General features: G+C 37.0%; 1 protein-coding gene across 3 annotated transcripts in view; it reads left to right on the forward strand.

Moving 5' to 3' along the window:
- Window positions 1-27,769, forward strand: part of BARD1 (BRCA1 associated RING domain 1) — a 69,765-nt gene that overhangs the window by 24,145 nt on the left and 17,851 nt on the right. For all 3 annotated transcript variants that reach the window (XM_031678261.2, XM_031678262.2, XM_072961326.1), the window contains 4 exons: window positions 2,587-3,548; window positions 12,593-12,673; window positions 14,567-14,739; window positions 25,788-25,896. In XM_031678261.2, the coding sequence (XP_031534121.2) occupies window positions 2,587-3,548; window positions 12,593-12,673; window positions 14,567-14,739; window positions 25,788-25,896 (1,325 nt within the window). The remainder of the gene's footprint in view (window positions 1-2,586; window positions 3,549-12,592; window positions 12,674-14,566; window positions 14,740-25,787; window positions 25,897-27,769) is intronic.

Genomic DNA, 27,769 nt, shown 5'->3' on the forward strand with positions numbered 1-27,769 from the left:
TTTCCAGGTAGAACTGATAGCACTTGCATTTTGCTTACAGGATGTGAGGGAGATAGCAGAGACAGTTAGGGTTTTTGTTCTGAGGCAACTGGACTGATGGATGTGCCATTTACTCAAATGACGAAAGCTATAGAGGAGCGGGTTTAGGAGGATGTGCTGTTCAGTGTGTAGTACTTACTAGGAGTAGACATGCAGGTAGAGTTGTTAAGTAAACAGTTGAATACTGGAACCTGGAGTTCAGGGGAGGGGTCTGGGCTGCACATAGACGTTTGGAGTTGTCAGTGTATGTATAAATAACTGTGTGTTATATATAATGCATTATTATGTATATTGTATACGTACATACATACACACACATGTATATATGTGATTACTGAGGGAGTGACTGCAGATAAAGCCCCGATCCCTCCCACTTCAGAGGCGGTGGAATGAGGAGTACCAGCAGAAAAACCCTGAGACAGGTTTTTATGGAATGCTGCTGCGTACCTGTCTGACTTGATTTCCTTCCATTTTCTGCTCTTTCTCCAGACTCCAGTCACACTGGTGTCCTGTCTATTGAATTTGCTAAACTTGTTGCCGTCTTAGGACCTTGGCACTTGCTTCTCCTACTTGGGAAACACTTTCCTAAATCCTTTCGTGTCTGCTTTCCTCTTGTCTTTTAGGTCTCAGCTCAAAAGTGAGCTCCTCAGAGGCCTTCCTTGATGACCTTTGCTCACAAAATGTTACACTTTGTTTACTTAGGGAAAATGATTCCTTTCTTTTTTTAAACTCTACTGAATCTATGTGTTTTTAAAATTCCTGATTATAAATATATATACATATTTTAAAAACTTTAAAGTATATAATTACTCATCAAAAGTATATAGCTTGATGAATTTTCACAAACTAAAGTCACCCAGAAGAATGAACTGTAGGCTGGAAGCCCCTCTTGTTGCCTGTTTTCAGTCACTGCTTCCTTTCCCCATAGGGATGATCACTGTCCTGAGTTAACACATTAGGTTAGTTCCAGCTGTTGCTGTGTACTCTTTTGTATCTGGCTTCTTTTGCTCAAGAGTGTACTTGAGTATGTAGTTCTGGTTCACTCATTCTCATTAGTTTTTGGTTTATATAGCTTGAGTTTATATTAGATGGTACCTATAGAATTGTCAATATTATCTTTAAATCCCTAGATTTGTTTTTTTGGAAGTAAGTTGAAGTCAGTAGTGTGAGTCCTTCAACTTTGTTCTTCTTCAGTATTATGTTGGCTATTCCAGCCAGGTCTTTTGCCTTTTCACATGATAGTTCCTTTGCTATTCCATGTAAATTTTAGAAAATTTTAGAAATAGCTTATCTATTATTTAAAGAAAAAAAAGCATACTGGAATTTTCATTGGGAGTATGTTATAGTCTGTAAATCTGTTTGGGAGAATTGACATCATAACAATAATGAGTCTTCCAATTCATGAACATGGTATGTCTTTCCGTTTGTATAGGATTTCTTTCATAAATATTTTGTAATCTTTAGCAAACAAAATTTGTACATATTTTGTGAGACTTACACTTAAGTATTTTATGTATTTGGCACTAATATAAACTACCAAATTAAAAAAAATTCGGTTTACATTTGTTTGTTGTTAGCATACAGAAATACAGTTGCAGTTAAACTTGCTATATTGACCTTGTGTTCTATGATTTTGTTAAAGTCATTTGCTTTATTAATTTTTTAAAAAAGATTTTTTAGAATGTTGTATATAGGCAATCAAGTCAGCTGTGAATAGATACAGTTTTATTTCTTCCTTCACAATTTGTGTGCCTTTTATATCTTTTTCTTACTTAGTGTTCTGTCTAGGACTTTCAGTATGATGTTGAATAAGAATGATGAGAGCAGACATTCTTCGCCTTGTCCTTGATGATAGGAGCAGGACATTAGGAACAAAACAGCAGTTCAGTGTTTCCTCATTATGCGTTCTGCTAGCTGTGTGTGTTTTTGCAAATGCCCTTCATTGGGTTGAAGAATTTTCCTTCTATCCCTAATGCTGAGTCATTCTTAAAATAATGAATGGATATTAGATTTTGTCAAGTTTTTTTTTTCTCTATCTGTTGAGAAAAATTCCATGGTTTTCTTTTAGGTTGTTGATTTAGTGAATTATATTGATTGATTTTTCAAGTCTTTTTTTAAAAAAATTAAGCATCAATTAACAAGTCTTAATTTTTTTGACTATTGCTTATTAAATTGCACATCTGTCTGTCTTTTTTTTTTTATTTAGTATAGCTTTTCTCCATGACTCTTAATCACTACCATACAGGAGACTGTATGTTCTACTTATTTATTTGCATGTTTTATCTTTTCATTGGAGTATTTTGTTCCATGTTTTGTTCTCTGCTATATCTCCAGCCCTGAGAACATTGTAACAAAGTAGGATTCTGTAAATATGTGTTGAATGAGGATATCTGCTGTCCAAGGAGTTCATAATCTAGGAGGGGAGGAAGAGGTACATGAATAAAAGGTGATACATCTTAGGAGAACTATCAGCAGAAGTCTTTGAGAGCTCATGATGGGAGAGATCTTAAGTTCATGTAACAGATTTCTTTTCCTTTTTCCTATCAGATTTGAAAGAAGAAACATCTAGGAAGAATTTATTTAGTGATGCAGAATATAAGAAGAATTCAATAAAAATGTGGTTTAGTCCTCGAAGTAAGAAGGTCAGGTATGTTGTGAGTAAAGTTTCAGTGCAAACCCGTCCTCCTGTGATAAACAGTCAAACTGCTCAGCAGGCCTCCATGTATGAGTTTGTCTCTCCAAGCCCTCCGGTGGATGTTTCTGAGAGGGCTAAGAAGCCTTCCAGAAGATCTGGAAAAAAGCAGAAAAAGAAAACTTTAGCTGAAATCAACCAGAAGTGGAATTTAGAGACAGGGAAGGAAGATGGTGAACTTGCCTCCAAAGAGGAATTTAAGGAAAAGCTGGTATCCTTCTGTAGCCAGCCGTCTGTCATTGCTAGTCCTCAGACAAACGGTGAAATAGACTTACTAGCGAGTGGCTCCCCTGCAGAATCTGAGTGTTTTGGAAGTTTAACTGAAGTCTTTTTACCATTGGCTGAGCACATTGAGTCTCCAGAAACTGAGAGCAGGAATGAAGTAGTGACTCCTGAGAAGACTCTCTGTGAAAATCATCTTACAGCTGAGAAGTCCTTGCCATCAGGTCACAGCGGGAAACGTGGGCATCACAACAGACTTTTCAGTCCTGTTTCTAAGAAATGTAGGAACAGCGTTGTGAGCACCAGTGGAAATTCTGTTAAGGAAACGGCACAGTCAGAAAACATGCCATTACCCGGATGTTCTTCACCACCTTCAAACAAACTTAAAGTTGGTGACACATTAAGGAGGAAGAGCAGTAATATATTAGATGAATCTTTTAGCCTTTCACCAGGTACGCCCCCTTCTACACTGAATAGTCCAAGTTACAGACGAATGATGTGTAGCCCCTCAGCAACGAAGCTGTCGCACAGTAGCCTTACAGCTGGGAAAAGAAATCACAGAGGAGAGACTTTGCTCCATGTTGCTTCCATTAAGGTAGGATGCTTACTCTGAAATACAGCTTTGGAATGAGACCCAGTATAGAATGATTTCTGTGGAGTTTGTGAAAAATGATGTAAGATTACTAGGATGATTGACCTAACCAGATGTGATACTTCCTCTGAACCAGAGAAGCAAAAATTCATAGAGACTGTATCCCTACCTCGGTTAGAGCAGTGGCCCCCTGGGCCTGAGGAGCACGATCTTGCAGAAGAAAACCCATATATCAGGATTTCAGCTTCAGCTTTGCCTAGTGCTTTCATTTTTGTCTATTCCATAATGGTTTTTGCTCAGTTTTCACCATTTTGTGTACCCATTCTTCTCATGCTTTATGAATGTAGATGGACAGTTGCCAAGTGCTGCTGGCAACAAGTCTTTACCTCGCTTAAGAGCTAGGGGGTGACGTGAGAGGTGACAAGTGTCTGTATGGTTGACACTGCTCGTGGGCACCGCCAGACTCTAGAAGGTTAAAAGATGTGGTCTGTACATTTCTCCAATAACCTGGAAATTTGACTGTCAGAAATGGCTCCTATGGTTCACCACAAAGGGGCTTCTCTGGGCCTCTCCGCCAGCCATTCCTTTTACTAGCCTGTCCATTGAGTTAACGCTCCTTATTTTTTGACTCTATACCTGCGATGTGGCAGTGTTTGTTTTTTGGAACCTGGCTCACTTGCTGAGTGTGAGATGTACTTGCAGTGGTTAAACTGACACACGTGCTGCACGTAGTGGGCAGCAGCTAGCACCGTAGCTTTATAGCCTTTGGTCTGTGAATTCATGCAAGTGTTGTGAAAATATCACGTGGGAGAGCTGAGTACTAAATTAGGACAGCTTTTAGGGTCTTTCTGGGAAGTCTGTGGGTCTTTTGCATGGATAGAGAACTTTGGGAGATCCAGAAAAGACCTCTTGGAGGCCCTTGAACATAGAGCTGGCGAGCAACATAAAACTGGGAAGAACGTGGGGTAGGCAGGGAGTCCAGGGGTTCCTGCGTTTTTCTGTGGAGAGAGGGAAAAGCACAAAAGTGAGTTTCTTCCAACTCTTTTTTTTTCCTTCTTCTTCTTTATCTTCCAATAACTGATGAATGTAGAATACATCTGATGCTAGTGAGGGGATGACCAGCAACATGACTACTTTCTCAGCATTCAGTAGCCTTTGAACAACTTGAATTTTTGGAGTTGGCTCTGGTTATGTTTTAGTCTGATATTTGCAAAGCATGAGTTTAAATATCAGACTGTATTTTTTGTCCTCTTTGTTTTATTTTTATATATATACGTGTGTATTATGTATATAATATGTAAAGTATAATAACCTTAACATTATAATATTACTAATGCTTCATAGACATAAGTAGCTAGCATAATAGTAAATATTTTTGTTCATTTTTCTGACATACATGAATGTAGACTGCTTTAGTTTCTACATTTTGCTTTCTGGGAATTATTTTTAGATCACGAGGTAACCAGTTATATTGGTGAGAATTTTCCTTCAATCGTAAGAATAATTTATCTTTATTAGTGAGGATCCCTAGGACCTAGAGTCTAGGCCATGGTTTGGCAAACTCTTTCTTAAAGGGGCAATGAGAGTAAATACTTTCAGCTTTATATGACATATAGTCTTAACTATTCAACTCTGTTTTCTTCGTGCAAAAGTAACTGTAGACAATGTGTAAACCAAAAAAACCTTACACACAAAATCACGTGTTGGGCCTACAGGCCACAGTTTACTTATCCTTGGCCTAGGCTGTGGACAAAAGCCCAGTGGACTCTGAAGACAGGAAAAAATGGTGGCATAATGCCATCTTGGTGAATTTTCTCCATTGATGTGTTCAAGATGGCGTCAATACAAGTTTTGTCAGGTTGTCATTTTACTTAGAAAGTGTCTTGCCAGAATTAGAATTACTCATTTTGATTCCCTTGAACTTATAAAATACTATATTGGCATTAGTTGGCAGATTCTGATATAGTACATTTAAGGAAAGTTAATTGATTTCTATTGTTTTTTAAATGCCTATTTAACGATAGTGTTCTCTTTTAAAAATTTATTGTAAGTTGAATGCATGCTCACATCTCAGCTTGATTTTAATAGTCAAAACAAATACTTGAAGCAAAACCAAAGGATTTATCAGTATATTTATCTTTTTATAAATGGTATTCATTTTATTTTCTATCTTGGTTTTTTTCACTTGCAGCTGAGAATGAATAATCTGTGTATACTTGAAAACCAAATGTTGCGATCCTACTGTCTTATTTATGTTTTGTACCCACCTACTTCAGGAAAGGATTTGAGGTGGCTCTAAAGTTAAAACTACAGTTGACCCTTGAACAAGGTGGGGTTTAAGGGTGCTGACCTCCCCACAGTTGAAATCTGCGTATAACTTGACTCTTTAAAAAGTTAGCTACTAATAGCCTACTATTGACTGGAAACCTTAACTAGTAATATAAACAGCCGATTAAGACATATTCATATGTTATATGTATTGTACACTGTATTCTTACAATAAAGTAAGCTAGAGACAAAGTGTTCAGAAAATTATAAAGAAGAGAAAATGCATTTATAGTACTATACTAGGGGAAGGATATAAGTCAAGCGCTAGAGCACAAGCTTAGCATGCACGAGGTCCTGGGTTCAATCCCCAGTACCTCCTCAAAAAATAAATAAATCAGTCTAATCCACCCCCACCCCCTGCAAAAAAAGGTGTAGTCCTGTACTGTATTTATAGATACTGTGTGTTTACATCATCTGTTTATAAGATGACTTGTCTGTCAGTACGTACCTGTGTATTGTCTTACATGATACAAAACACTGTGGTTTGTATACGTATTGCTAACAGTAGATGTCAAAAATGAAAAGATAATGTGAAAAAAATTTACATTAATTAACAGGTAATAATGATTCATGCAGTGATAATGACGCAGCACCAGTGTGATTACTGTGTGGTGGACTAGTGCCATGGATGCAGTCGCTTCAGGGCAGCCTAGCCTATATACTTGAATCATTATCAAATTTTTGTGGTGTACAGTGTTACAGTCATATTCCTCATACAGTGTTGGAAGCATTGTTAATGTTTTTTTAAAAACCATTTACCTGTGGTGATAGGCTAATGTGTAGTTTCTCCAATTTCAAGAGAGAGGCATACTGTACAGTAATGTAATTCTTTGAGAGCAGGGTTCTAAAACAGAAGAGTAACATTATTAATTTCATATTAAACATCACTCACCTCATATCTATGTAAGGATAAACTATTATCTACATATATTTTATGCATTCATGACATACCTAACTTCTTAATTTTTTCACTAGTTCTTTCCTACCTGGTTTGTTGGCAAGTTTTTTTTTAATTGTTGCTCATCTTATAAAAATTTTCCAATATTCTTATTAAAAACAATTGTGTATAAGTGGACTTGTGTGGTTCAAATCCGTGTTGTTCAAGGGTCAGCTGTACTGTAACGTGGAACAAGGAGCAGGGAAAAGGAGTTACTGCAGCTGAATAAAGACTACAGATCTGATGACGGCAGGTAGCCAGAGCAAATGAAGTTTTTTGCTGTCAAAGACAGAGTTTGTTGTTGTGGTTGTTGTTTTTCCCTGAAGTACCCTGTAGACTTGCGGTTTCCACATTCCCCTTGTTTCCCTCGGATCCTAAGTGTGCACGGTTGCACTGTGTGTGCTTGGTGGATGCACTGAGGGCAGAGAACCCCACAGTGGTATTACTTCTCTGTTGGGCTAGTTAGCCTCCCTTGCTGCAGTGATGGCTTTGCACAGTGATCTTTGAACTTGGTCACATCATTAATAAAACTGTTTAATCTCTCTCCTCTAATCGACTTCCGGACATCTTTGTCTTGGCTCTGACCTTTCATAGCTATCACCCTAGTGGAGGCTATTTGTGCATTCTCTGTCTTCAGAGTCCACTGGGCTTTTGTCCACAGCCTAGGCCAAGGGTAGGTAAATTTAGTGAGTTCAAATAAGGCAGATTTATTTTATTAGTTTTGTAGTTCAGAAATCTGATGTGGTTCTCTCCAGACTAAAATCAGTTTGTAGGCTGTGGGAGAGAACCTGTTTCCTTGGTTTTTGGGGTTGTTGGCAGGAACTGCACACTTCTTGTGGTTGTAGGTCTGAGATCCTGTTTTCTTGCTGGCTTATCGCTGAGGGCTGTTCTCAGGGTTTAGAGACTGCCACATTCCTGGGTGCGTGGCCCTCTTCCTCTTTTTCCAAAGCTAACAGCGGGTGGAGTCCTCATCCTCTAAGAAGTTCACTGCTCTTAAGGACTCACACGATTAGATGGGAGCCACCTGGACAGTGCAGAATAATCCCCATCTTAAGAGTCATTGCAGAGTCCCTTCCGTTGTGTAAGGTGACATTTACAGGTTCAGGGGGTTAGGACGCTGACACTGGTGGTAGAGGTGTGGGGTCATTATCCTTCACTCACACCGCTGAATTTCTCGTTCTGTTTTCCCTTTATACGTCCTCCACCTAGTTCTCTACAGAACAGCCAAAGTCAGCTGACCAAAGTCAGAACTTGTCTTTTCTGTGCTGCCCTACCAATAACTTCCTGGCCTGCTTAAAATAAAATCCACAGTCCTCCTCATGGCCTGTGCAGCCCTACCTGATCCAGCCTTCTTCAGGCCTCTGTTCAGATGCCGCCTCCTCAGAGAGACTTTTCTTAACTCACATACAGTAGTAGTTTCTGCCAAAAGCTTAGCTTGTTTTGTTTTCCTCCTCTTAACTATTTCTTGACATTATTACAGATCTCTTTGTTTCTTGTCTCACTCTTTAGAATGAGAGCAAGAGCTGTTTGTTCACTGTTCTGTCTTCAGTGTCTAGAACACTGTCTGGTGCATAGTAGATTGCTCTGTTTGTTGAGTCATTGAGCGATTTTTTTCCATTCAGCTGTGATCTGATTCCTACTCTCCTGACACACTGAACTGTGAACTTACGAGTTATTCAGGCGCATTCATTAGTGCTGCCAGTGCTTTGCACATGTTCCTTTTTCTTTCTCTTATATCCTTTCCTCTGCCTCTTTCCCTTTTCCCTTGTGGTCCTTTGTATCTAACCTCAAAATCTAGCTTACATCCTACCTTCTTAGTAAGTCTTTTTCAGAATTCCCAGAGTTAGTTTCTTCTCTACGGTAACATTGTTTTGTTTACATTCATATTCCTTTAACTTTCTGTTTTTATATGACTCCTCAATTAGACTTTGTGGTTATGTGGAGTATACTCCCTATTTAAAGTCTAATTTCAAAATGTGAATAGTAACTTCACGCTTCTAAAATAAGAATAAAAATATTTGTAATGGAAAGAAAGCCTCACTCCCATTTCTGTTCCCAGCTCTTGCTGTCAAACCCTTTCTTTCTTGTGTATCTTTTGTGAACTTTTTTACACAAATATAAGCAAATGCTTTCCATATTCGTACGTACTTTTTGTACATTTTTATAGTAGCAGAGCATTCCATGAATTTTTATCATTTAACTGGCCCCCAACTGATGGATGCCTGTTTGTTTCTGTCCTTTTGGTTTTATGAACAGTGCGGCGGTCAGCAGTTTTTATTTCATATGTGAGCAGGTATATCCTTTGAATAAATTCCCAGAAGTGGGGCTTCTGGGTTAATGTAAAGCATCTGTTACCTTCTTTATCTTGAAAAACTCCATACTTGGCAAATGAAGACGCTTATTAAATGTCCAGACTGCCCAAATACTCAGGCTGCCTGAATGTAGACAGTTACTGTATCATCAGCAGATAATGTGTATGTTCTCAATTCTCAAATCCTTTTTCCCTCAGAATCATGGGCTTATATTATAGGCCAGTCAGCTCATTTTTGGATTTTCAGTACCATTTGAATGCAAACCTTAGACAGGTTCATTTTTGAATTCCATATTTATACTTTTTCTTCTCTTACATTGTGGAATTTCAAGCAGAATATTTATTAATCCCATGTCTGACATGTTGTGAATATTCTCATTTAGCCAGAACAGAAGTTGGAATCCATTATGTTCTCTTCATGCCCCATGTTTGTACCTGAATATCTCCATCACCTCTGGTCAGGGTGATTTTGAGGACATTATGTTGTAAATGAGAGATTCTGTGAGAAAGTGTTATGCCTAAGTAGAAACTAAGGTAAACACTCATTGTTTATTCTTCTAATTTAATTTTAAAAATCTTTCTATTTGACATTTCATTATACGTAGAGAAAATTTTGATTTGTTACTATATTATTTTATTTTGGCTTAAAAATTTGTTGATTCTGGAATAAACCTCCCCAAAGTTCTCTAGCACAGATTCTTAAAATGGTAATGATTACTCATAATTCTTGCCATAGCAATGAATGTGTTGGAAATTGAAGAATGGCTTGAAGCTGGCATGCTATGATGTATTTATGGTACAGTCATGGTAGATAGTATTTTGAAGGCAACTTGTAAGGCATGGTATGTTTAACATAACAAAGGTGGTGAGCTCTTGGGTAGAGAGAAAAATCTTCTGTGGGGAGTCTCCTTTAGAGTTTGACTTCGTAATTCATTATACTTGGAGGTAGTCATGTTATATTGCATGCAAAGCCATGTTATTATGGATCCTCTATACTAGCTTCCTGAGAAAATAGCAAAGGACTCAAAAGCAAACTGGCATCTGTGATATTTTCAAGATTTAACTTTCTAGAGAACCTGTCGGCGTCAGTATCTATCTTTCCCTTTGTCATCTACCATCTTTGTAATACCGGTAACTTACTGTCACGGTGTCTAGTTGTCCGAATCATCTGTGAAATTATTTTATTCAGTAAATAACTAAAACACTGGGGAGGGTTAATATACTTTAGAGCTTCATTCCAGATGACTAAACTTTTTCTTTTTTTTTAAAACAATACCTTGTTGCTAAAAGAGAAATTACAGGTACCTAGTTAGTTCATTTATGTGGAAAAGCTTAACCATTTTGGCAAGTCATCATTATTGTACTTAATTGTAATGTCCTCCACCATTTTTATTATGATATTTATTCTTAATAATATTTTAGAAGAGCTAACCTTTATAAGGAAAAATAGTTCTGTGTATGTATTTGTTTTTAAAAAGTTAATTTATGTTGTTACTGTAAGCCCGAATGTGTGAAGAATATTTCCTTTGAATGAAAGGTTAGCAATAAGAAAATTCAATGTGACTCACATGCTCCCTTATTTTTCAGCCTTTAAGGTATTACTTGAAAACACCAAGTGTATTTAAAAATTTTTATAAGCCTTAGTAAATACTTTTTCCTTAGATGATTTTTTTTTCCTGTGGTTTAAGAGAATCTCAATTATTTTAAGTTGTGAGAAGCCTATAAGTGAGTGCTTATTACTCAGAAAATGTTCTGTTTGAGAATAAAGTAATTTAAAGAAATCAGAAGCAGAAGTTAATTTATTTCCCAGAAACTTTATATTGGTTCAAGCTTCCCCAGTTACTGTGGACCCTATCTAATTATCATAATTTTATTTATGTGCATGACATTAAATTTACATAAACTGGAAGGTTGAAAATATGACAAACTTTTAAGTACTAGAGAGGAAAAAGCAGATTGAGTATGAAAAGCAAGTAATTTGCAAAGTCAGCTTACATCAGGGAAGTCTAGGGGTAAAATGTTAACAGAAGACACCTTTGATAACATGAAGAGGTGGCATGAAAGAAAAATACCACTTAAAAGAGATTCTACTTGTACTTCCTAAATTGTCACTCATTGTCTCTGTGTGACGGTTCTGTGTGATTCTTCCACTCCACAGTTGTGTTTATATTATTTTATGGACTTCTTTAGGTTAATATACTTTTAGGTTAATATATTTGTGATTGCCATGTAGAATTAGATTGAGGACATTTTAGAGAAGGTGTTTGTGTATTTTTTGTGAATGCCTTCATTTTGAAGGTTGGGAATGTGTGTGGTTCTGGCAGTTCATCTGCCCCAATATTCATGGGATTGTTAAAAAAAATTCAAATTTGTATCTTGACAGATGTTCCTGAGCTCATTTGGAGCTGACTTGAATATAGAGCAAAAGTTGCTAAATAGATGTTAACTTGTACTAGAAATGTAGAATTTGCACCTCTGAGGAACTACGGGAATTTTTTTTTTAATTGGAAGTAGGGTAATTGATTTGAAATCTACAGAATCTTTTTAAGGTCTATTAAATATTTAAGGTCATTTTACTAACTTAGGAACATAAAAGTGTATGTTGCATGTGGATTTGTTTTCTTAGAAAACTGAGTAAGCTACCATATTAAGATTTACCCTATTTGAGAGGTAGTTCAAAAGAACCTGATAAAAGCAAATGTCACTGTTTCTAGGAGACTTAGTGACTTCTGCATTATCAAGCCAATAGAGAAAAAACTCATTTCAGAAGAGTGTTGGAGAGTGGTAGGAGAGAGATTTCCTTCTCTTTAAAGAAGCTCTTCTCAAAATACAGCATTGGCATGTGTGAGTTTTGTTATATGGAACCTTTGTTTATTCAGCCATTTTCAGGGAAAGCTATCGGTTATTTTTGGAAAAAATAAGCTCTACTTTTGCTTAAAAAAACCTGAGCAAATAGGGTGACTATACCCAAAATTAATATATTGTAGATAAGTGGAATAACTGCCAATAAGACAATTGTTTTTGGCTCTTTAACATTGATTTCACTGAGCAGCCTTCTTTGCTTTAATTTTGTTTTAAACAATACTCGGAAAACATTTTTTATTTATGTTCAAAAAAGGTGTTTTTCACAAGTGGAATGATGACTTTAAAAACTTTCTTATGATCAGATGATCTTTGGCTTGTGTCCCTTATTTGGTATTTTGAAATGAATTTTGATGTAGATTGGCTAATAACAGAGGTTTTGTAATCTGTATTCAAGGTGGACCACGTGACTTTGATGACTTGATATCTCAGAACAGTTTGCACATGTGTAACATTATTTATTAACTCGTGATTAGTAGGCATGTAAGAGAAAAGATTTAAATTTTATTCTATTTTGAAGAAGACAAAATCTTTAAAAAATCTTAATCTTTTTTTTTTTCTTTCTTTGATGATTTTTAATTTCTTTTTATTTTTTTGTTGTTCTGCTAGGGTGACATACCTTCTGTTGAATACCTCTTGCAAAATGGAAGCGACCCAAATGTTAAAGACCATGCTGGATGGACACCACTGGTAGTTTTCTAGTTGTTTGTTTTTTTTTCATCATCATTCTACTTATGTTTTATTGTTATTATAGTTTATAGTTATATAGTTGTCTATATGTCATCCTCTGCCGTATATACCCTCTCTTTTTAATCTGAACTTATATTTTCAACAAATAAGAGTAAATGGTTATTTTTCATCTAACTTTTCTATTGTGGCCAGCAAAAAACTGGCTACCTTTTGACTGACCACATTTAGATTTAGGAATCCAGTTATACCATATTGCTCAATGTAGCTCATTTGTGGAGAGGTGACTGCTACAGCTGACATCAGGCTTCGATGTGCAGCGTTGCATGTCATTGGAACCACATTTAGAACAAGGAGAGGTCAGAGGAACTGAGTATAGAACGAATCACAAGGCAGTGATTCTTACTGAGGCTCTGTTTTATCCTCACTTATACTCTGTCCAATTGCAAACATATAGAGGCAGTAGAAATCTTTGCTCACATTAAACATTTTTTTAAAGCCTTTGCTTTTATTACTAAAAATATAGTGTGAAGGAGAGTCTGGGAAAAATATGGCACACATACATGGGAACAGGTGCTATACTGGCTAATCACATTAGGACAATAAACATGTGATTTGAATGCAGACATATCAGTGTCAGAAGGTGAGGTGGATGCCTATATTCTGTAAACTGCAAACTCACAGGAATTGGGAGATTTGCATTAGGCCAGGGGCAAAAAGGTTTAAAGTTGTATATAGTGATTTCTCCTTGCCAGTCTTTAAGCCGGGAGTGTTTAGTCTGGATCAGAGTCACTTTGTTGTTTGGACTCCACAGGCTGGCTGACCTTTTTGAAGAAAGGTTAATTTTTCTTTTTAAGCCACTAAGGTAAATTGTAGTAAAAGCTGATGAATGATTTAGAGGACCTGATGCTTAATTTAGATTCCTTTCTCCTAGAAATAGACCTACAGACATTGAGTATGGTGATTGCCTATTAAGATTTGAATAGATGTGTTTAAAAAGCACACTATACCAGAGATTTATTAGAATACAACACAGTGGCATTGTTAGCAGATCATTAGACATGAGGAAGGATTTGCATGTGAAGCATCTTTGAGCATTTCATTGTTACCAGTTATGTCATTCATTCAGTAAGCTCTTTTTGAGCACCTACTCTGTTATTTCTGTTGTCATTGGCACCAGCCAAACAGTAATCTGTAGTTTCAGTAAATGCGAGAGGCTTTTCTTGCAAATACTCATTATGGGACATTTGCTTTGTTGGGGTTATGTCTATGTGTGGGTGCACCACTTAGCTTAAGGCTAAGCACCTGATTTAGTGAATTCTTTTTTGTTTTTTTAATCAAAGTATAGTTGATTTACAATGTTTCAGGTGTCCAGCAAAGCGATTCAATTATACATATACATACATACATGTATATATTTCAGATTCTTTTCCATTATATGTTATTACAAGAAGTTGAATATAGTTCCTTGTGCTGTACCTGATGTAGTGAATTCTATTAAGCCTTGGAGAATTTCAGATTCTATGCATGATGTGGTGGTTAAATATTTTCTACACTTTTTCCTTATTTTTAAAATTTTCTTACTGTTGAACAATTTAGGGGCTATAATTGGTTTAAAGCTATATTTTCTTCTAAAAAAAGAAGAGTGCTTGGCCCAAGGCTCAAATGGAAAAAAATCTTTCTCCATGGATTGCATAAATCTTGATTACCATGTATCTTATCATAAAGACTATTAATAGTGGCTTTTACTCTGTCAACAACAGCTTATGGTCTGTATGAGTATTTAAGTAAGAAACAATTTACTGACTGAGGTTTATTTTTCTAAAGTACAGTTTTGTTACAGTATCGTCTGTTGCTCTTCATCATCTCTCTTCTCACCCTTTTTTCTTTAATTAGCATGAAGCCTGCAATCATGGGCACCTGCAGGTGGTGGAATTGTTGCTCCAGCACAAGGCGCTGGTGAACACCACCGGGTATCAGAATGACTCACCCCTTCACGATGCAGCCAAGAATGGGCACGTGGATATAGTCAAGCTGTTACTTTCCTATGGAGCCTCCAGAAGTGCTGTGTAAGTCGTTCAGCTTAAAACTGTTTCTTTTCTCTGATTTACCCTTGAATCAAGGTGTGATGAAGCAAAGACTTAACTACCCAGGTTGATGGCTCTATTCTCCTTCACAAATAACGTTAGATGTGGCCATTCTATTCTGAATTTAAAATTAGCATTCATGCCCTTTTCCTTTATGATACTTTCATATTTGAGGGAGACTTAATCTTTTAATTCAGAAACAGTTGTCAAATTAATTTTGAAAGCTTGTGACTTCCTGGAAAAATTCACTTAGTTTTTATATTCTGTAGATTGATTCATACTTATTAATGAGGCAAGAATTAGAAGTGTATAAGTAACTATTCTGTGTTTCTCAATACTTTAGAATTGTTTTTAACTATTCTATTCCTTTTCTGCCTTTTCTGTATATTTTGTATAACAACAATTAAAATATGTAAGAATTCAGATCTTAGGCAAGTGTGGTCAAATTATTTCTTATATTTTCTTACATCATTCAAATGAAGCTCTGGATAAATTGTTTTGCAATGTTAGGGCACAGAGATGTATTAGTGAATGCTGGTGGCTGCCTTTTAAATTGCTGTTGTCAAGAGTGTCACAAGCAAATGCTGTATGTGGGTTTTGTAGCTTTAATCTGTGACTTGGTTCATGCCCCCCTCTTATTTTACCCTTCTCGATTAATGAACTAGTTGAAATGAAAATGCAAGAATTGCCTCTCCATACCTCCATTACTTCTCCAGGTTTGGGAGGAGCACACAAAAGTCAGGACTTACTCTGGTTACAGAGACAAATAAGGATTACAGAATGCAGAGCTTCTAGGTTGTAATTTTTTTTATAGATAATCATATAACATAATTGAAAAACAAATCAATAATGCAGGAATATACCATACCTTGGTGTGCTTAATATTCTTTATTTCTCATCACATGTGATAATTGGGGCAAACTCAGGGAATATGTATCTTCTGTTTATGAATTTTTCTGTGTTTTACAGACACATACATACATGTGTATTATACTAGGTCTACACACATACACCCCCCACACACACACACTCCTCCGTAACAGTATGCCCCTCCTGTGGGTATAGCAAGACATTTGATAGAGCAAGTGCTTGCTTGGGTTGGGTGAAACAGAATAGTTGCTATTCATGGGTTCTTAAATCTGCTGTGACCACTCTAATGAATGGAGCAGTGGTCAGGGCATTAGGGATTCCAGCTTTTATTTGTGACTCCATTATTGACTTTATAGCCTCGGGCAGGTTAGTTTCTGTGCCTTGGTGTCCTCACCAGTAAAACATGGGTGATGCCTGCTGCTTTTCTGTTTCCTCAGAGCACAGTGAAGATTAATGAGCCAAAACACAGGGCCTGTGTTATGGTTTGTACACCATGATTCTTCAGTACACTGTGAAGCTCATTAACACACAAGGTGTGGGCATCAGACAGCGAGTCCGCCTTCCCAGGTGCCTTCTCAGATAGCTGTGCTGTTTTCAGTAGGCTCGCAGAGTGGAGTGGTAGGTTCAGGTGTTCCTCTAGCCCAGCCCTGCCCAGTAGCTCCTTCTGCAGCGATGAAAATGCTCCACTCAGTAGCCACCGGACATCTGTTACTCTTCAGCACTTGAAAGGTATTGCTGCTGAGGAACTAAATCTTCAAATGTATTTTATGTAAATTAAGTAGTCACATATTGGAGAGCTGGTTGCTACAGCTAGGTTAATAGGGAAGGAAGGTTTATCTGGTGACAGAAGTTGGGAATGATGTTGGATGGAGGATAGTAAGGCAGCTAAAGGGCAAATGCAGGAGTCGATTGAATCCAGGGTATCACAGTGTGGGAGCTGTTTCTAAACATTGTTACTGCTTCTTTTCCAGACCCTAGGCCATCATACTTAAGTATTTTCTGTGTCTTCTGCTTTCTTTTTATTTTGTGGTAGTTGTTGTTGACCTGATTGGCTTCGCCATTTCCTAACTGGCCTCCTTTTCAGATTACTTTCCATACAGCAGCCCAAGAGCTTTCAAAAAATACAGTTCTGGCCAAAGTGCTCATTTGCTTAAAACCTTTCACTGGCAGCTCTTAATGTTTTTAAAATTAAAGTCAGACTTAACAGAACATGGTTCGTAGGCCCCAGAGGGTCTGGCGCTCCTCGCCTCCCCGGCCTGTCTCTCTGCAGTGCCTCTTGTCCCCTTCTTCTCCGGAAGTTTTTGCACTAGCCTTTCTAAATTTTTATTTCCTTAAAATGTGCCAAGCTATTTTACTTCCTAGCCTTTAAATATACTTTCCCTTTGTCTGGAATATTCTTTTTTGGTGGTCCGTTTCTCATTCTTTGGGTTTCATCTTAGGTATCATTTCTTTTTGGCTGGCTTTCCTGAATCCTTGTCTTTACCCGGTGCTTCCTCCCAGTCATAGAACAGAAGGTGGTAGCGCGTCCGCTTGGCACTGTCTTCTCGTTAGGTGGTGTGCGCTGTGTGCCAGGATCGTGCCTGCGGCCCCAGGCCCCACCAAGTGCCTGTCGTAGTCAGTACCTACATTTATTTGTAGAATGAATTAGTTAGTGTTTGAATGCATAAAAAGATGATAAATTTTTCCCTCTCTTGATAAAGGGTCTGGTGAGATGAAAATAGGAATTGCCGCCTTCTGCTCCCAATTTCATTGTAATTGTGAAAAGAATGTATAAAACCAAGTTCCCATAAGCCGCACCTTTTCTGGGGTGTTGGAACTGGCTCCCAGTAGATGCTGGAGTAAGTGATGTGCGCTCCCTGAGCAGAATTCGTAGCCTCCAGCCTATTGGACATCCATAGTATATACCCTGTTGTGGGATCATGGCTGCCCGAAGTAATTCCTCTGGTCTTGCCATGATAAGGTCTGTTTTTCTTTCTGCCAATGTTCAATCTGTTGTCTTTCTAGAGTTAAGTACTACAGGTAAGAATAGATGAAATCTGTTTCTGTCCCTTCCTCCATTTCTTAAGCAAAGCATGGAGGCGGGTGGTGCATGAGGCTATATGGGGTTTTTACTTTTTTTTTGCCTGAAGTTTTTGTTCCTTTTAAGCCATTAATAGCTCAGACTCGAATCTGAGTTGACAAGCATGCTTTCTTTTTTTCTCTGCTTACATCTCTTACTCTTAATGTACCTCTTCTCTCAGTAACTGGACTCTTTCCATCCCTGGAAGAAGGGTAGGGATCAGAAAGGGCAAAGGCAATTTTTCTATCCTTCTTTAGGGCTGGGCCAACTTTGACTAATTAAAGTTGTAAATAAGTAGGGTCCTTTTGCTTATTCTAAATTTCTCAATGGCATTCTGTAGCTCTAGAACAGACATTTTGGCAGTCTTCTTCATTATCTCAAGGGTGAAGTCTTCTTTCTGTTCAGATGCCTTTTACTGGGGCTCCAGTGAAATGCTGGTAGGTTTTCTCGTACTCTTCTCCATCACTTCCTTTACTTCTTCATCTCCCCGGGTGTTTTATCTGCTACTTGTATTCTAGTAGGAGTGAACAGACAGTTCTCTCAGGGGTTTCAGAACAGTATGATACATGCCTCCGTAGCTCCATGCCCCAAGATTCTATGAAAATCTAGGGCTAGAAATCTGACTGGAGGAGGCCATGAAAGACTTTGTAGGCAAAGAGCACTTCACCTGAACTTGAAGAAAAAGAGTAGGAGGATGGGCTTTTCAGAAAGAGGAGATGGGTGCTAAGGTACTAAGGCCAGACAGTTTATTTGTTCACTTCTAGGAACTGATAGAAGACTGGAATGAAGGGAGGAAGGAGATGAGCTAAGAGGCCAGAGAAGGTAGGCAGAGGCAGTGAAAGGTCTTGTGTGCTGAAGAGGTCAAACTTTATGTTGAAAACTTTGACCTCCACACTGGGCAGGAAGCTCAGTGAAGAGGTGTGTCCAATAATTAGAGGAGTGATTAGAGTCTGAATTAAAGCAGTGACAGTGGCAGCGGAGGGTAGAGTGGGGAATTAGCTGTTTTTATCAGTTTATTCCTTCACAGGAAGTTTGATTTACTGTGTTGTTTCAAAAATACCCTTTTATGGTTTTGATTAAAATTGGAAAAGTGTATAAATTATAGTGGATTAATAAAGTTGATTTCTCTCTTGGGACCATGGTATGTCTCTGTTTGTTTAAAGCTTTCTGTTATACATTGTAGTAAAGTTTTCAATCTGTTTTATGTATGTGTATGTATATACATACAACTGTTAACTGAGATTTTTCTCCGTATTTGACCCTTTTGGGGAACTGGATTTTCTGTTAATAAATGAAGATTTGATTTTAGTGCATTTCTCTTCTATCTAGCCAACACCTAATTCTAAGGATCTCTTTGTTGTTTATTAACTTTTATTTCTTAGCATATTTGTCGGTTTCGAGAACAAAATTACAAAATAATGGTGATAATTGGCTTGCTTGATTTATTCTCATTTTAAAAATATTGACTGTAGGTTTATAAGTTAATGGTAAAATCAATATTAAAAGTAAAAAGCTTCCTTCCAGTTATTTTACTATTTTTAAACAAGACTTTTATTTTACTAAAGGATTTTGAGATGGTCTTAGACTTTTTGCCTGTTTATGTCATTCACACATTTTAAATGTTACACCATGTTGGCTAAGTGTCTTATTCTTTAAACAAATACTTGGCATTAGTTTGCTAGGGATTTAATGTAAGACTTTTGCATCTATAGTTGTAAGTTAGAATGATCTGTTGTTTTATATTTCTTTTTTCTCTCAGATTTTGATATTAAGATCATACACCTTTTAAAAAGTAATCAGGATGCTTTCCACCTTCTCTGTCTCTGGGACATGAGTGAAATGTCACAGAAATAATTCTCGCTCCCGCCCCCAACCCCTGTACACAACCTGGTATAACATTAGTTATTTTGGTAACTTTCACATTGTGTATTTGGAGATCTCTCTTAATTTTGTTACTAGTAGTTATCACTCTGAAATACTAACATAATAACAGTAGAATACAGTTACTAAAGAGAAGGTGGACTAATTCTTATCCCATTAAATTTATCCCTAAATCCTCCCCATGGACTATAAAAATAAAGATTACTTATTTTGCCGTTGTATCTGAGGCTATATATCTACTTCAGACTTTATCTTTTGTTTTGACTTAATTTTAATATTCTAATTCTTTACTGTTTTCTTAAAGTCACGTTTTACTTAGAATACTTTCTTATGTGCTTTGAGCTTTTGCTATGCAAACTTTGGCATTTTAAAAATTCATGCTGCATTTGAATACATTGTTAATTCACTTACTTCTGAATTTACTTATGTGTTTTGCATGAGAAATTTACCTGTTAAGGACTAAAATAAGAGTCCATTACCCAAGAGGGAAAATTAGTTCTATTTTAATAACAGATGTGAGAATAAGGTTCGTATCTTCTGTAATTCTTTGTTGCCTAATAATATTTATACTGATAACTGTTCAGAATCTCATTGGCTATCCTTCCCCACTGCCTCTGGTGCATCCCAGTGTACAATTGAAACAAAAGCCCTTCCAGGCACATCAGAACCATTTTAAGTATCTGGAGCGTATCATACATCTTTTTTTTTTTTTTTTTTAACAAATACGGAGTGTAGGATTTGAGACTTGGTCTGCTGTTAACGGAGTTTTCCTTGCAAGGATGTAGAATTCTTAATTAGAAAATAGTATATGGACCATTGGACCTATTAATTGTTCCACTGCCTAGTTAATTTTTTAAAAATTAATCTCCTATAACAGAGGTAGTTTATATTTTACAGCTTAAAAAAAAAATGTTGCTCTTTTGAATTTCTCTCCTTCACCACAAGCCAAATGACTTGAAGAGTTAAAATCTATGTGTTTGCAATTTCACAGTTGTTCCAAAAGGTTTTCATCATGGACCGTCTTGGTATCCTGTTGTGCATTTAGCATCAATAAAAATGCTTTTTTGCGTGTGTGTTTGGGATCAAATGATCTGTATGTACAGGTTTAAATTTGCCCATTTCTCCTTCTCCCTTCTTCCTAGTGGTGAAACTCATCTCAGGCACAGTTGTAAGCAGGTGTCTATCCTATCATTCTTGAGAGGAAAAGGACAATGAAGGGTTATATTGTATTCTGATCTCTGCCTTTGGGGTAGAGCTAAAATGGTGAATACTTGAAAAAAAGCTGAAGTGTTAAACACACTTTAATCCTTTCTTTTTACTAGCCTTAGTGATCAAAAAGAATCTTAGTGAGGAAAAGAATTTTCAAAGTCATCTAGTTTATATACTTTTTATCTTTACATTGTATCATATATATTTTTTATCTTTATGTTGTACCATGTAATGTCATGAAATCTACTCCAATTTTAATGCTGTTAAGAACATTCTACTTTCCTTTAGTATACATCCAAACTGTTATTACAAAGCGTACATAAGGCGTATCATAAAATTGGGGAAAATGAAGAGAAGAGGTCAATATTCCAGATGTAACTTATGTTCCCTCATCTTCATTTTGTATCTATTTCCCCAAAATGCAAATCTAATAATATTAATAGCAAGCAACTGTTGAGCTCTTACTATCTGCCAGGCACTGTTATAAGTGCTCTTGATTTATTAGTTTATTTGGTCCTTAGACAGTCCTGTGAAAACCCTATGAAGTGGGTTGTATTATTCTCATTTTACAGACAAGGAAACAGAGACACAGGAGATTAAGTATCTCTAAAGTCCTTCAATTATTGAGTGGCAGAGGTGGAATCTAAATTCAGGCAGTCTGATTCTGTAACCCCAGCTCTTAGCTCCCCTGCTGTCTTGATGCCGTCTGTCCTGCTCACAGCCCTAGGGAGCTGCTGAGGGTTTCTTGTGCCCTAAGGAGGAAGTCCACCTCTTCAGCACCACCCTTTTGTTCCTCCATTTCTGGCCACAGCTTATGTTTCCAAAACAGCCCGTTCCCCTGTGCATTCTCTCTTTCTCCCTCTTCTTCTCTTGTCTTTCTTGCTCTTCTTGTTTTCTTTTCTTTGGTGTTTCTCATCTGCCTCACTAGCTCACTTCAGGGCCTTTGCACAAGCTTTTCTCTGCTGGGAGACTCTTAGTCTAATTCTGTCCCCCTTTTATTCTTTCTCCTTTCTTGTCTGAGCAGCTTTACCAGGCTTTTAAGTTCTTCCTATTTTCTTTCCTCTGTTTTTGCCCCACTGAGCTCTGTGTGGACCTTTTATCTCACTGGTTCTTCTGTGACTAAGAGAACCCTTAGAAGTATTTGAGTGAATGACTGTTTGCCAAACTGATTATCACGTGATGTTTGTAACTTTTCCCCTGTGTATACACAGTTATCCCTTTGTATCCACAGAGGATTGGTTCCAGGGCCCTCCACAAATATCAAAACCTATAGATGCTCAAGTCCCTTATATAAAATGGAATAGTGTTTGCATATAAGGTGCACATATCCTCCTATATACTTTAAGTCGTCCCTAAATTACCTATAATACCCAATGCAATGCTATGTAAATCATTGTCAGCATATGACAAATTCAAGTGTTACTTTTCAGGAAGTGTTACTTCCTGAAAAAAAAATTTTTTTAAAATGTTTTTGATCTGCTGTTGGTTGAACCTGTGGTTGTGGAATCTGTGTATATGAAGGGCTGACTATATACATATATACTCATTCTGTGTATGTTAAATAAATAAATGATCATTACTAATTGTGATGTATGTATACTATGTATATGTGTATTAATACATATATACATTTTTGAATCTATTAACCTGTATCGGTAACAGTGATCCTTCAGTGTTTCTTAGTAGCTTTTTGATAGTAAAAAGCAATAACTTATGGGCACATAGATCTTTGTCAAGATTTTAAGGTAAATTTAAAATCTTTAGGCCTATCTTCAAAAATTTTATACTTTCAAAATTATTGTTTAAAATCATAGCTGAAGGAATAGAGCAAGAATATATTACAGAAAAAAAAAACTGGTAAAATTTGCCAATATACTGCATTGTGAAGGAACCTCCAAAAAATTCAGAATCAAAAAGATAACCTTCTTGGTTAGTGAGTATATAAAATGTTTCAATTACTAATTTTTATCATTTAGTATTGATAAAGTATATTATCTATGTGTAATCATTTGGAATTCACTAAATTATAAAAAGCTTTCTTTGACAGGTAATACATGGAATAAAAGTCACAAGGACTATTGATGTGACTATTCACTAAAGACAGTGACAAATCAGTTATTCTCCATCACTACATAAGGAAGAAATGGGTTTTTTTGTTGTTGCTGTTTTAGGTTTGCTGTAACAGCATGGACTCAGGATATCATATGGTGTTTTGTCTTTCTCTTTCTGACTTACTTCACTTAGTATGATAATCTCTAGGTCTATCCGTGTTGCTGCAAATGGCATTATTTCATTCTTTTTTATGGTTGAGTAACATTCCCTTGTATATACACACCACGTCTTCTTTATCCATTTATCTGTTGGTGGACATTTAGGTTGCTTCCATGTCTTGGCTATTGTAATTACTGCTGCTATGAACATTGCAGTGCATGTATCTTTTCAAATTAGAGTTTTCTCTGGATATATGCCCAGGAGTGGGATTGCTGGATCATGTGGTAACTCTATTTTTAGATTTTTAAGGAACCTTCATACTGTTTTCCATAGTGGCTGCACCAATTTACATTCCCACTAGCAGTGGAGGAAGGTTCCTTTTTCGCCACACCCTCTTAGTGTTTATTACTTGTAGATTTTTTTTTACTGATGGTCATTCTGACTGATGTGAGGTGATACCTCATTGTAGTTTTGATTCACATATTTTCTGATAACTAGTGACGTTGAGCATCTTTTCATGTGCCTCTTGGCCATCTCTGTGTCTTTTTTGGAGAAATGTTTTTGTTTAGGTCTCCTAACTTTTTTTATTGGGTTGTTTGTTTTTTTGCTTTTTTGTTAGTGAGCTGTATGAGCTGTTTGTATATTTTGGAAATTAGTCCCTTGTCGATAGCATCATGTGCAGATATTTTCTCCCAGTTCCAGTAGGTTGTCTTTTCATTTTGTGTATGGTTTGCTTTGCTGTGCAAAAGGTTGTAAGTTTGATTAGGTCTCATTTGTTTATTTTTGCTTTTATTTTTTATTGCCTTGGGAGACTGACCTAAGAAAACATTGCTACAATTTATGTCAAAGTATTTTGTCTTTATTCTCTTCCAGGAGTCACTTAACATTTTTTTAATGTTGCCACAGTCAACTTTTATTTGTATTTTTGTAAAATTACTATGCTATAGTTACTGTGCATTAATAGTGCACTTGATTGGGCTCTTAAATTTTATTTTCTTGGAGAAATCTATGTTTGTCTTTGTTAAAAAGTTCTCATATGTGCATTGACTGATTTTTTTGATGGTATATAGTGTGGCTTTGTTGTTATTTATTCATTTTTTCACTTGATGGTTTAAGATCTAGAATATTGATTCTTTTTTGATTGTCATACTCATGTAGCATATGTGTGTGAGGAGGTTACGTATTTGGTACATGGGTATGATAGAGAAGGAAATTGAGAAGTAGCAAGTGTAATGAATGAGATCAGCTACCTTTTGAAATAAGCTGAGCTTGTCTGCTTTAGATGTATGGGAATTTGGGAAGACCCAACTTCCAGTACGAAGACTTGTGTCACTTTGTTGTAAATCAGAAAGTTGAAATACAGTTGATTGTGTTATACTTTGCTTTAAGGAAAACTATTGCCAGAAGGTTACCTATTATAGGACCTGGGCATAAAGGGCAATCTGAGAATATAAACTTGTCAGTGTTTACCTAGACTTTCCCAGGGAGAAAGAGTGACTGAACCTGGTAGTTGTGAATAGCAGTCATTGGAGAAACATTTTCTGTGGTTTATTTCATTTCTTAATCCATTAGCTTTCTTATCCTATGATGCCATCAACACAACTTTCTCCAAAGTCTTTAATAACCTTGTCTCTAAACCTAGTAGATGCTTATATCTCTCATCTGTGTGCCCCCATGCAGCGCTGGAGTTGACACCTTCCTCCTTCCTCTCCTCCTTGTGTTTCCCACTGTTTCCTTCCAGATCTTTTTCTATATACTTGATACAGATTTAAAAACTGGTATTGTATCAGGTTTATCATTTTATATCCTTTTTAACACATTGCATTTTTTACATGAACTTTAATGGCCATTGTACAAATATACCATAATCTTAAAAACCATGGAAGATTCTAAAAGAAATGTTCATTTTAGAAAACTTCCTGCCATGGTATAATATATTAAAATCATCTTGAAACCATATGTAAGAAAGTAGAAGAGTAGACAAAAGTGCAATAATCTTAATAGTTCACTTATGATTTAAAGACTAATGATGAGCCTTCTGGAATATTATTGGAATGAATGGGAGGCAAATGTGATCTTTGTCAAGTCATTGGAAACTTTCTCTCTCTGTTTTCTCGTCTATGAAATAACAATACCATGTCTCTGAAGTCTCTTCCAATGTAATACTCGGTGATTCGTGAATTAGCACATGCCGGGAAGTCTGGATCAACATGTCCTCTGAACCACACCAGTTTGTTCTGTGATGGCTGTGATTATTATAGATTGTAGTGTACATACATATTAAAATTAACTTTAAAAATGCCCTGTTTACTACTTTATTAAATTATTGGTCATGTGGCATAGTTTCCCTTCTAGTGACTCTAAATGCCTACCTTGTGAACTTACCTAATTTCTGTATTTGCTTGTATAGACTGTAGACTGTGTAATTGCTACAGTAAATGATTATTTGAAAGCATCTCACCCCATATGATTAATGATTATGAATCTCTTTTAAAATGTGAATATGAATACACAAGAATACAGAGCTGTGGAAAAATTCATGCATAAGTAACAATATATTCAGCTGAAAATACTCCCCATAATAGCCTGGTGTCAAATTGAAATTTCACATCTTTCTGTTGAATTCAGCAGCTTGTGGTACTTGATCCTCATGCCTTGGGTGAATTCTTGAGTCATTTATTTTAGTAAAAATTGTATATTATTAAGGAAATTGAAAAAAAGTCTCATTAGTGTATTCATTTAGTTAAGAATCAGATCGCATATTTTATTTACTGAAACCCACCTGCACTTATTCTACCAGGAACATATTTGGTCTGCGGCCTGTGGATTACGCAGACAGTGAAGACGTGAAATCGCTGTTGCTGCTGCCAGAGAAGAATGCGTCATCTTCAGTTAGCCACTGCTCAGCAGTGAGTATGGATTTAGCTTTGGGAAATTTATGTATTTGATTGAAATTGGTTACAAAATGAACATAATGGAAAAATTTCCAGTTAACAAATTGCTTTCATTCACCAGTTACTGAGCGCTTCCTTTGCATTAGCTGTTGTGAATTCAAAGACATAATCAGAATAAGTGAACAGGTGTTTAGTGACCTGCCCTCTCTATATTTTAGGCAGCATTTATACAGCAATAAATATGACTGCTAGAACTCTTATTCTCAAGAAGCTTACATTCTTGTGAGAGAAAACAGACTGTGAATATGTAAAGTAGTATAAATAAAACAATTTCAGAAACTTAGAAATGGGTGCCTAATAAGATTTTCTAGAGCATAATAGGGTAGAGGCTGCGGGCTCCAGAAAGGCGCTGTTGTGGCTGAGTCGTTGAGGAGAGCCTTTAAAAAAGTGATACTGATCTGGAACTGGAGTGATGATGCAGAGGCATCTGGTGAATTCCTGGAGGACACGTGTCCAGGCAGAGGGGACAGCAAGCATGTAGGCCCCTCAGTGGATGAGCCTGGTGTGTCTGAAGGCTAGAGAGCAGGACATCAGTGCTGGTGATCAGGGATTGTCTAAGAGTAACGAGAAACCACTGAAAGGATTTAAAGGAAGGGATGGTATGATTTGATTTATACTTCAGAAAGTTCTCTCTGGCTGCTTTCTAGTAAAGAGACGTGGGGTGGTGACAGGAGTAGGGGCAGTGAGATCACTTAGGACTGTTTGTTTGTGAGAGGAGAGAGATACCATGTTGACCTGGGTTAAGGTAATAGCAGTGGAGGTTATGAGAAATAATGAGCATTAGTATATATTATTGAGTTAATGCCAACCAAATTTTTGAATAGATTATATTTGAACTGTGGAGAAAGGGTAGAATTAATACAACTTTAGCAGTGGAATAGATGGTTGTGCTATTTGCTGCGTTGTGGAAAGTGTTTGTTCCTTAGGAACCTATAGTTCAGTGGGGAATGTGGTTTTAAAAATATTATTGCAAACTGTGTCAAAAATGAACAGTAGAATTGTAAGGGAGAAGCTGGCCTCGGACGGGCTCAGAAGAGTCTCACAGAGAAGGTGACAGTACGGTATCTGATAGAGTGCTGTTGGTGGCAAGTAACAGAAAACGTTCACTCAAATGCTTAAAGACAGTATATTATCTTATATATAAAGATAATCCCATATATATGATCTCTTAATTCGATTACTTTAGCAGTTACGTGGCTGCACCAAAGACCCAAATTTCTTTCTGTTGTTCTGCTTTGCCATCCTCAGCATGGTGGCTTTGTCCTCACTAATCTCCCTCCTAGTGGTTGCAGGATGATTGCCACAGTTCCAGATCTGGCAGTGTCCCATGATGGAAGGACTAAAACCTATCCCAGAAGCCTTCCAGTGGACTTCTTGTGTCTTATTGGTCAGAACTGGTCACACTGTTTTGACGTACATCATGGTTGAAGATAGGGTCAGCCCTTGGATATCTGAATGAAATGAAGATTGTATTAGTGTGGAGGGAGTGAGGAATGGATTTTGATTGCCCACTGCAATCAGGTATACAAAGCGGGGTTGGCGGTCCAAATCTAAGGAACAGCTGCTCAGAGACAAGGAGGCATAAAGGACCTTAGAAATTTGAGAAACTATAGAGTTGAGTGTGAGAGGAGCAGGAGCAGGAGATGGCTTGAAGAGGAACTGAAGGTAAAGAGATGGGTTGGGATCAGATTGTGAAAGACTTTGAGTTCCTTGTGGAGGAGTTGAGACTTTATCTCCTCAGTTAGTGGGCTCCCCACAGAGTATCTCTAAGTGGAATGGGACTCTGCAGGGCATGGTTGGGGCCAGGACTGAGGACTGGTTAGGAGGC

The sequence above is a fragment of the Vicugna pacos genome, chromosome 5 (assembly GCF_048564905.1).
Source record: "Vicugna pacos chromosome 5, VicPac4, whole genome shotgun sequence".
NCBI lineage: Eukaryota > Metazoa > Chordata > Mammalia > Artiodactyla > Camelidae > Vicugna > Vicugna pacos.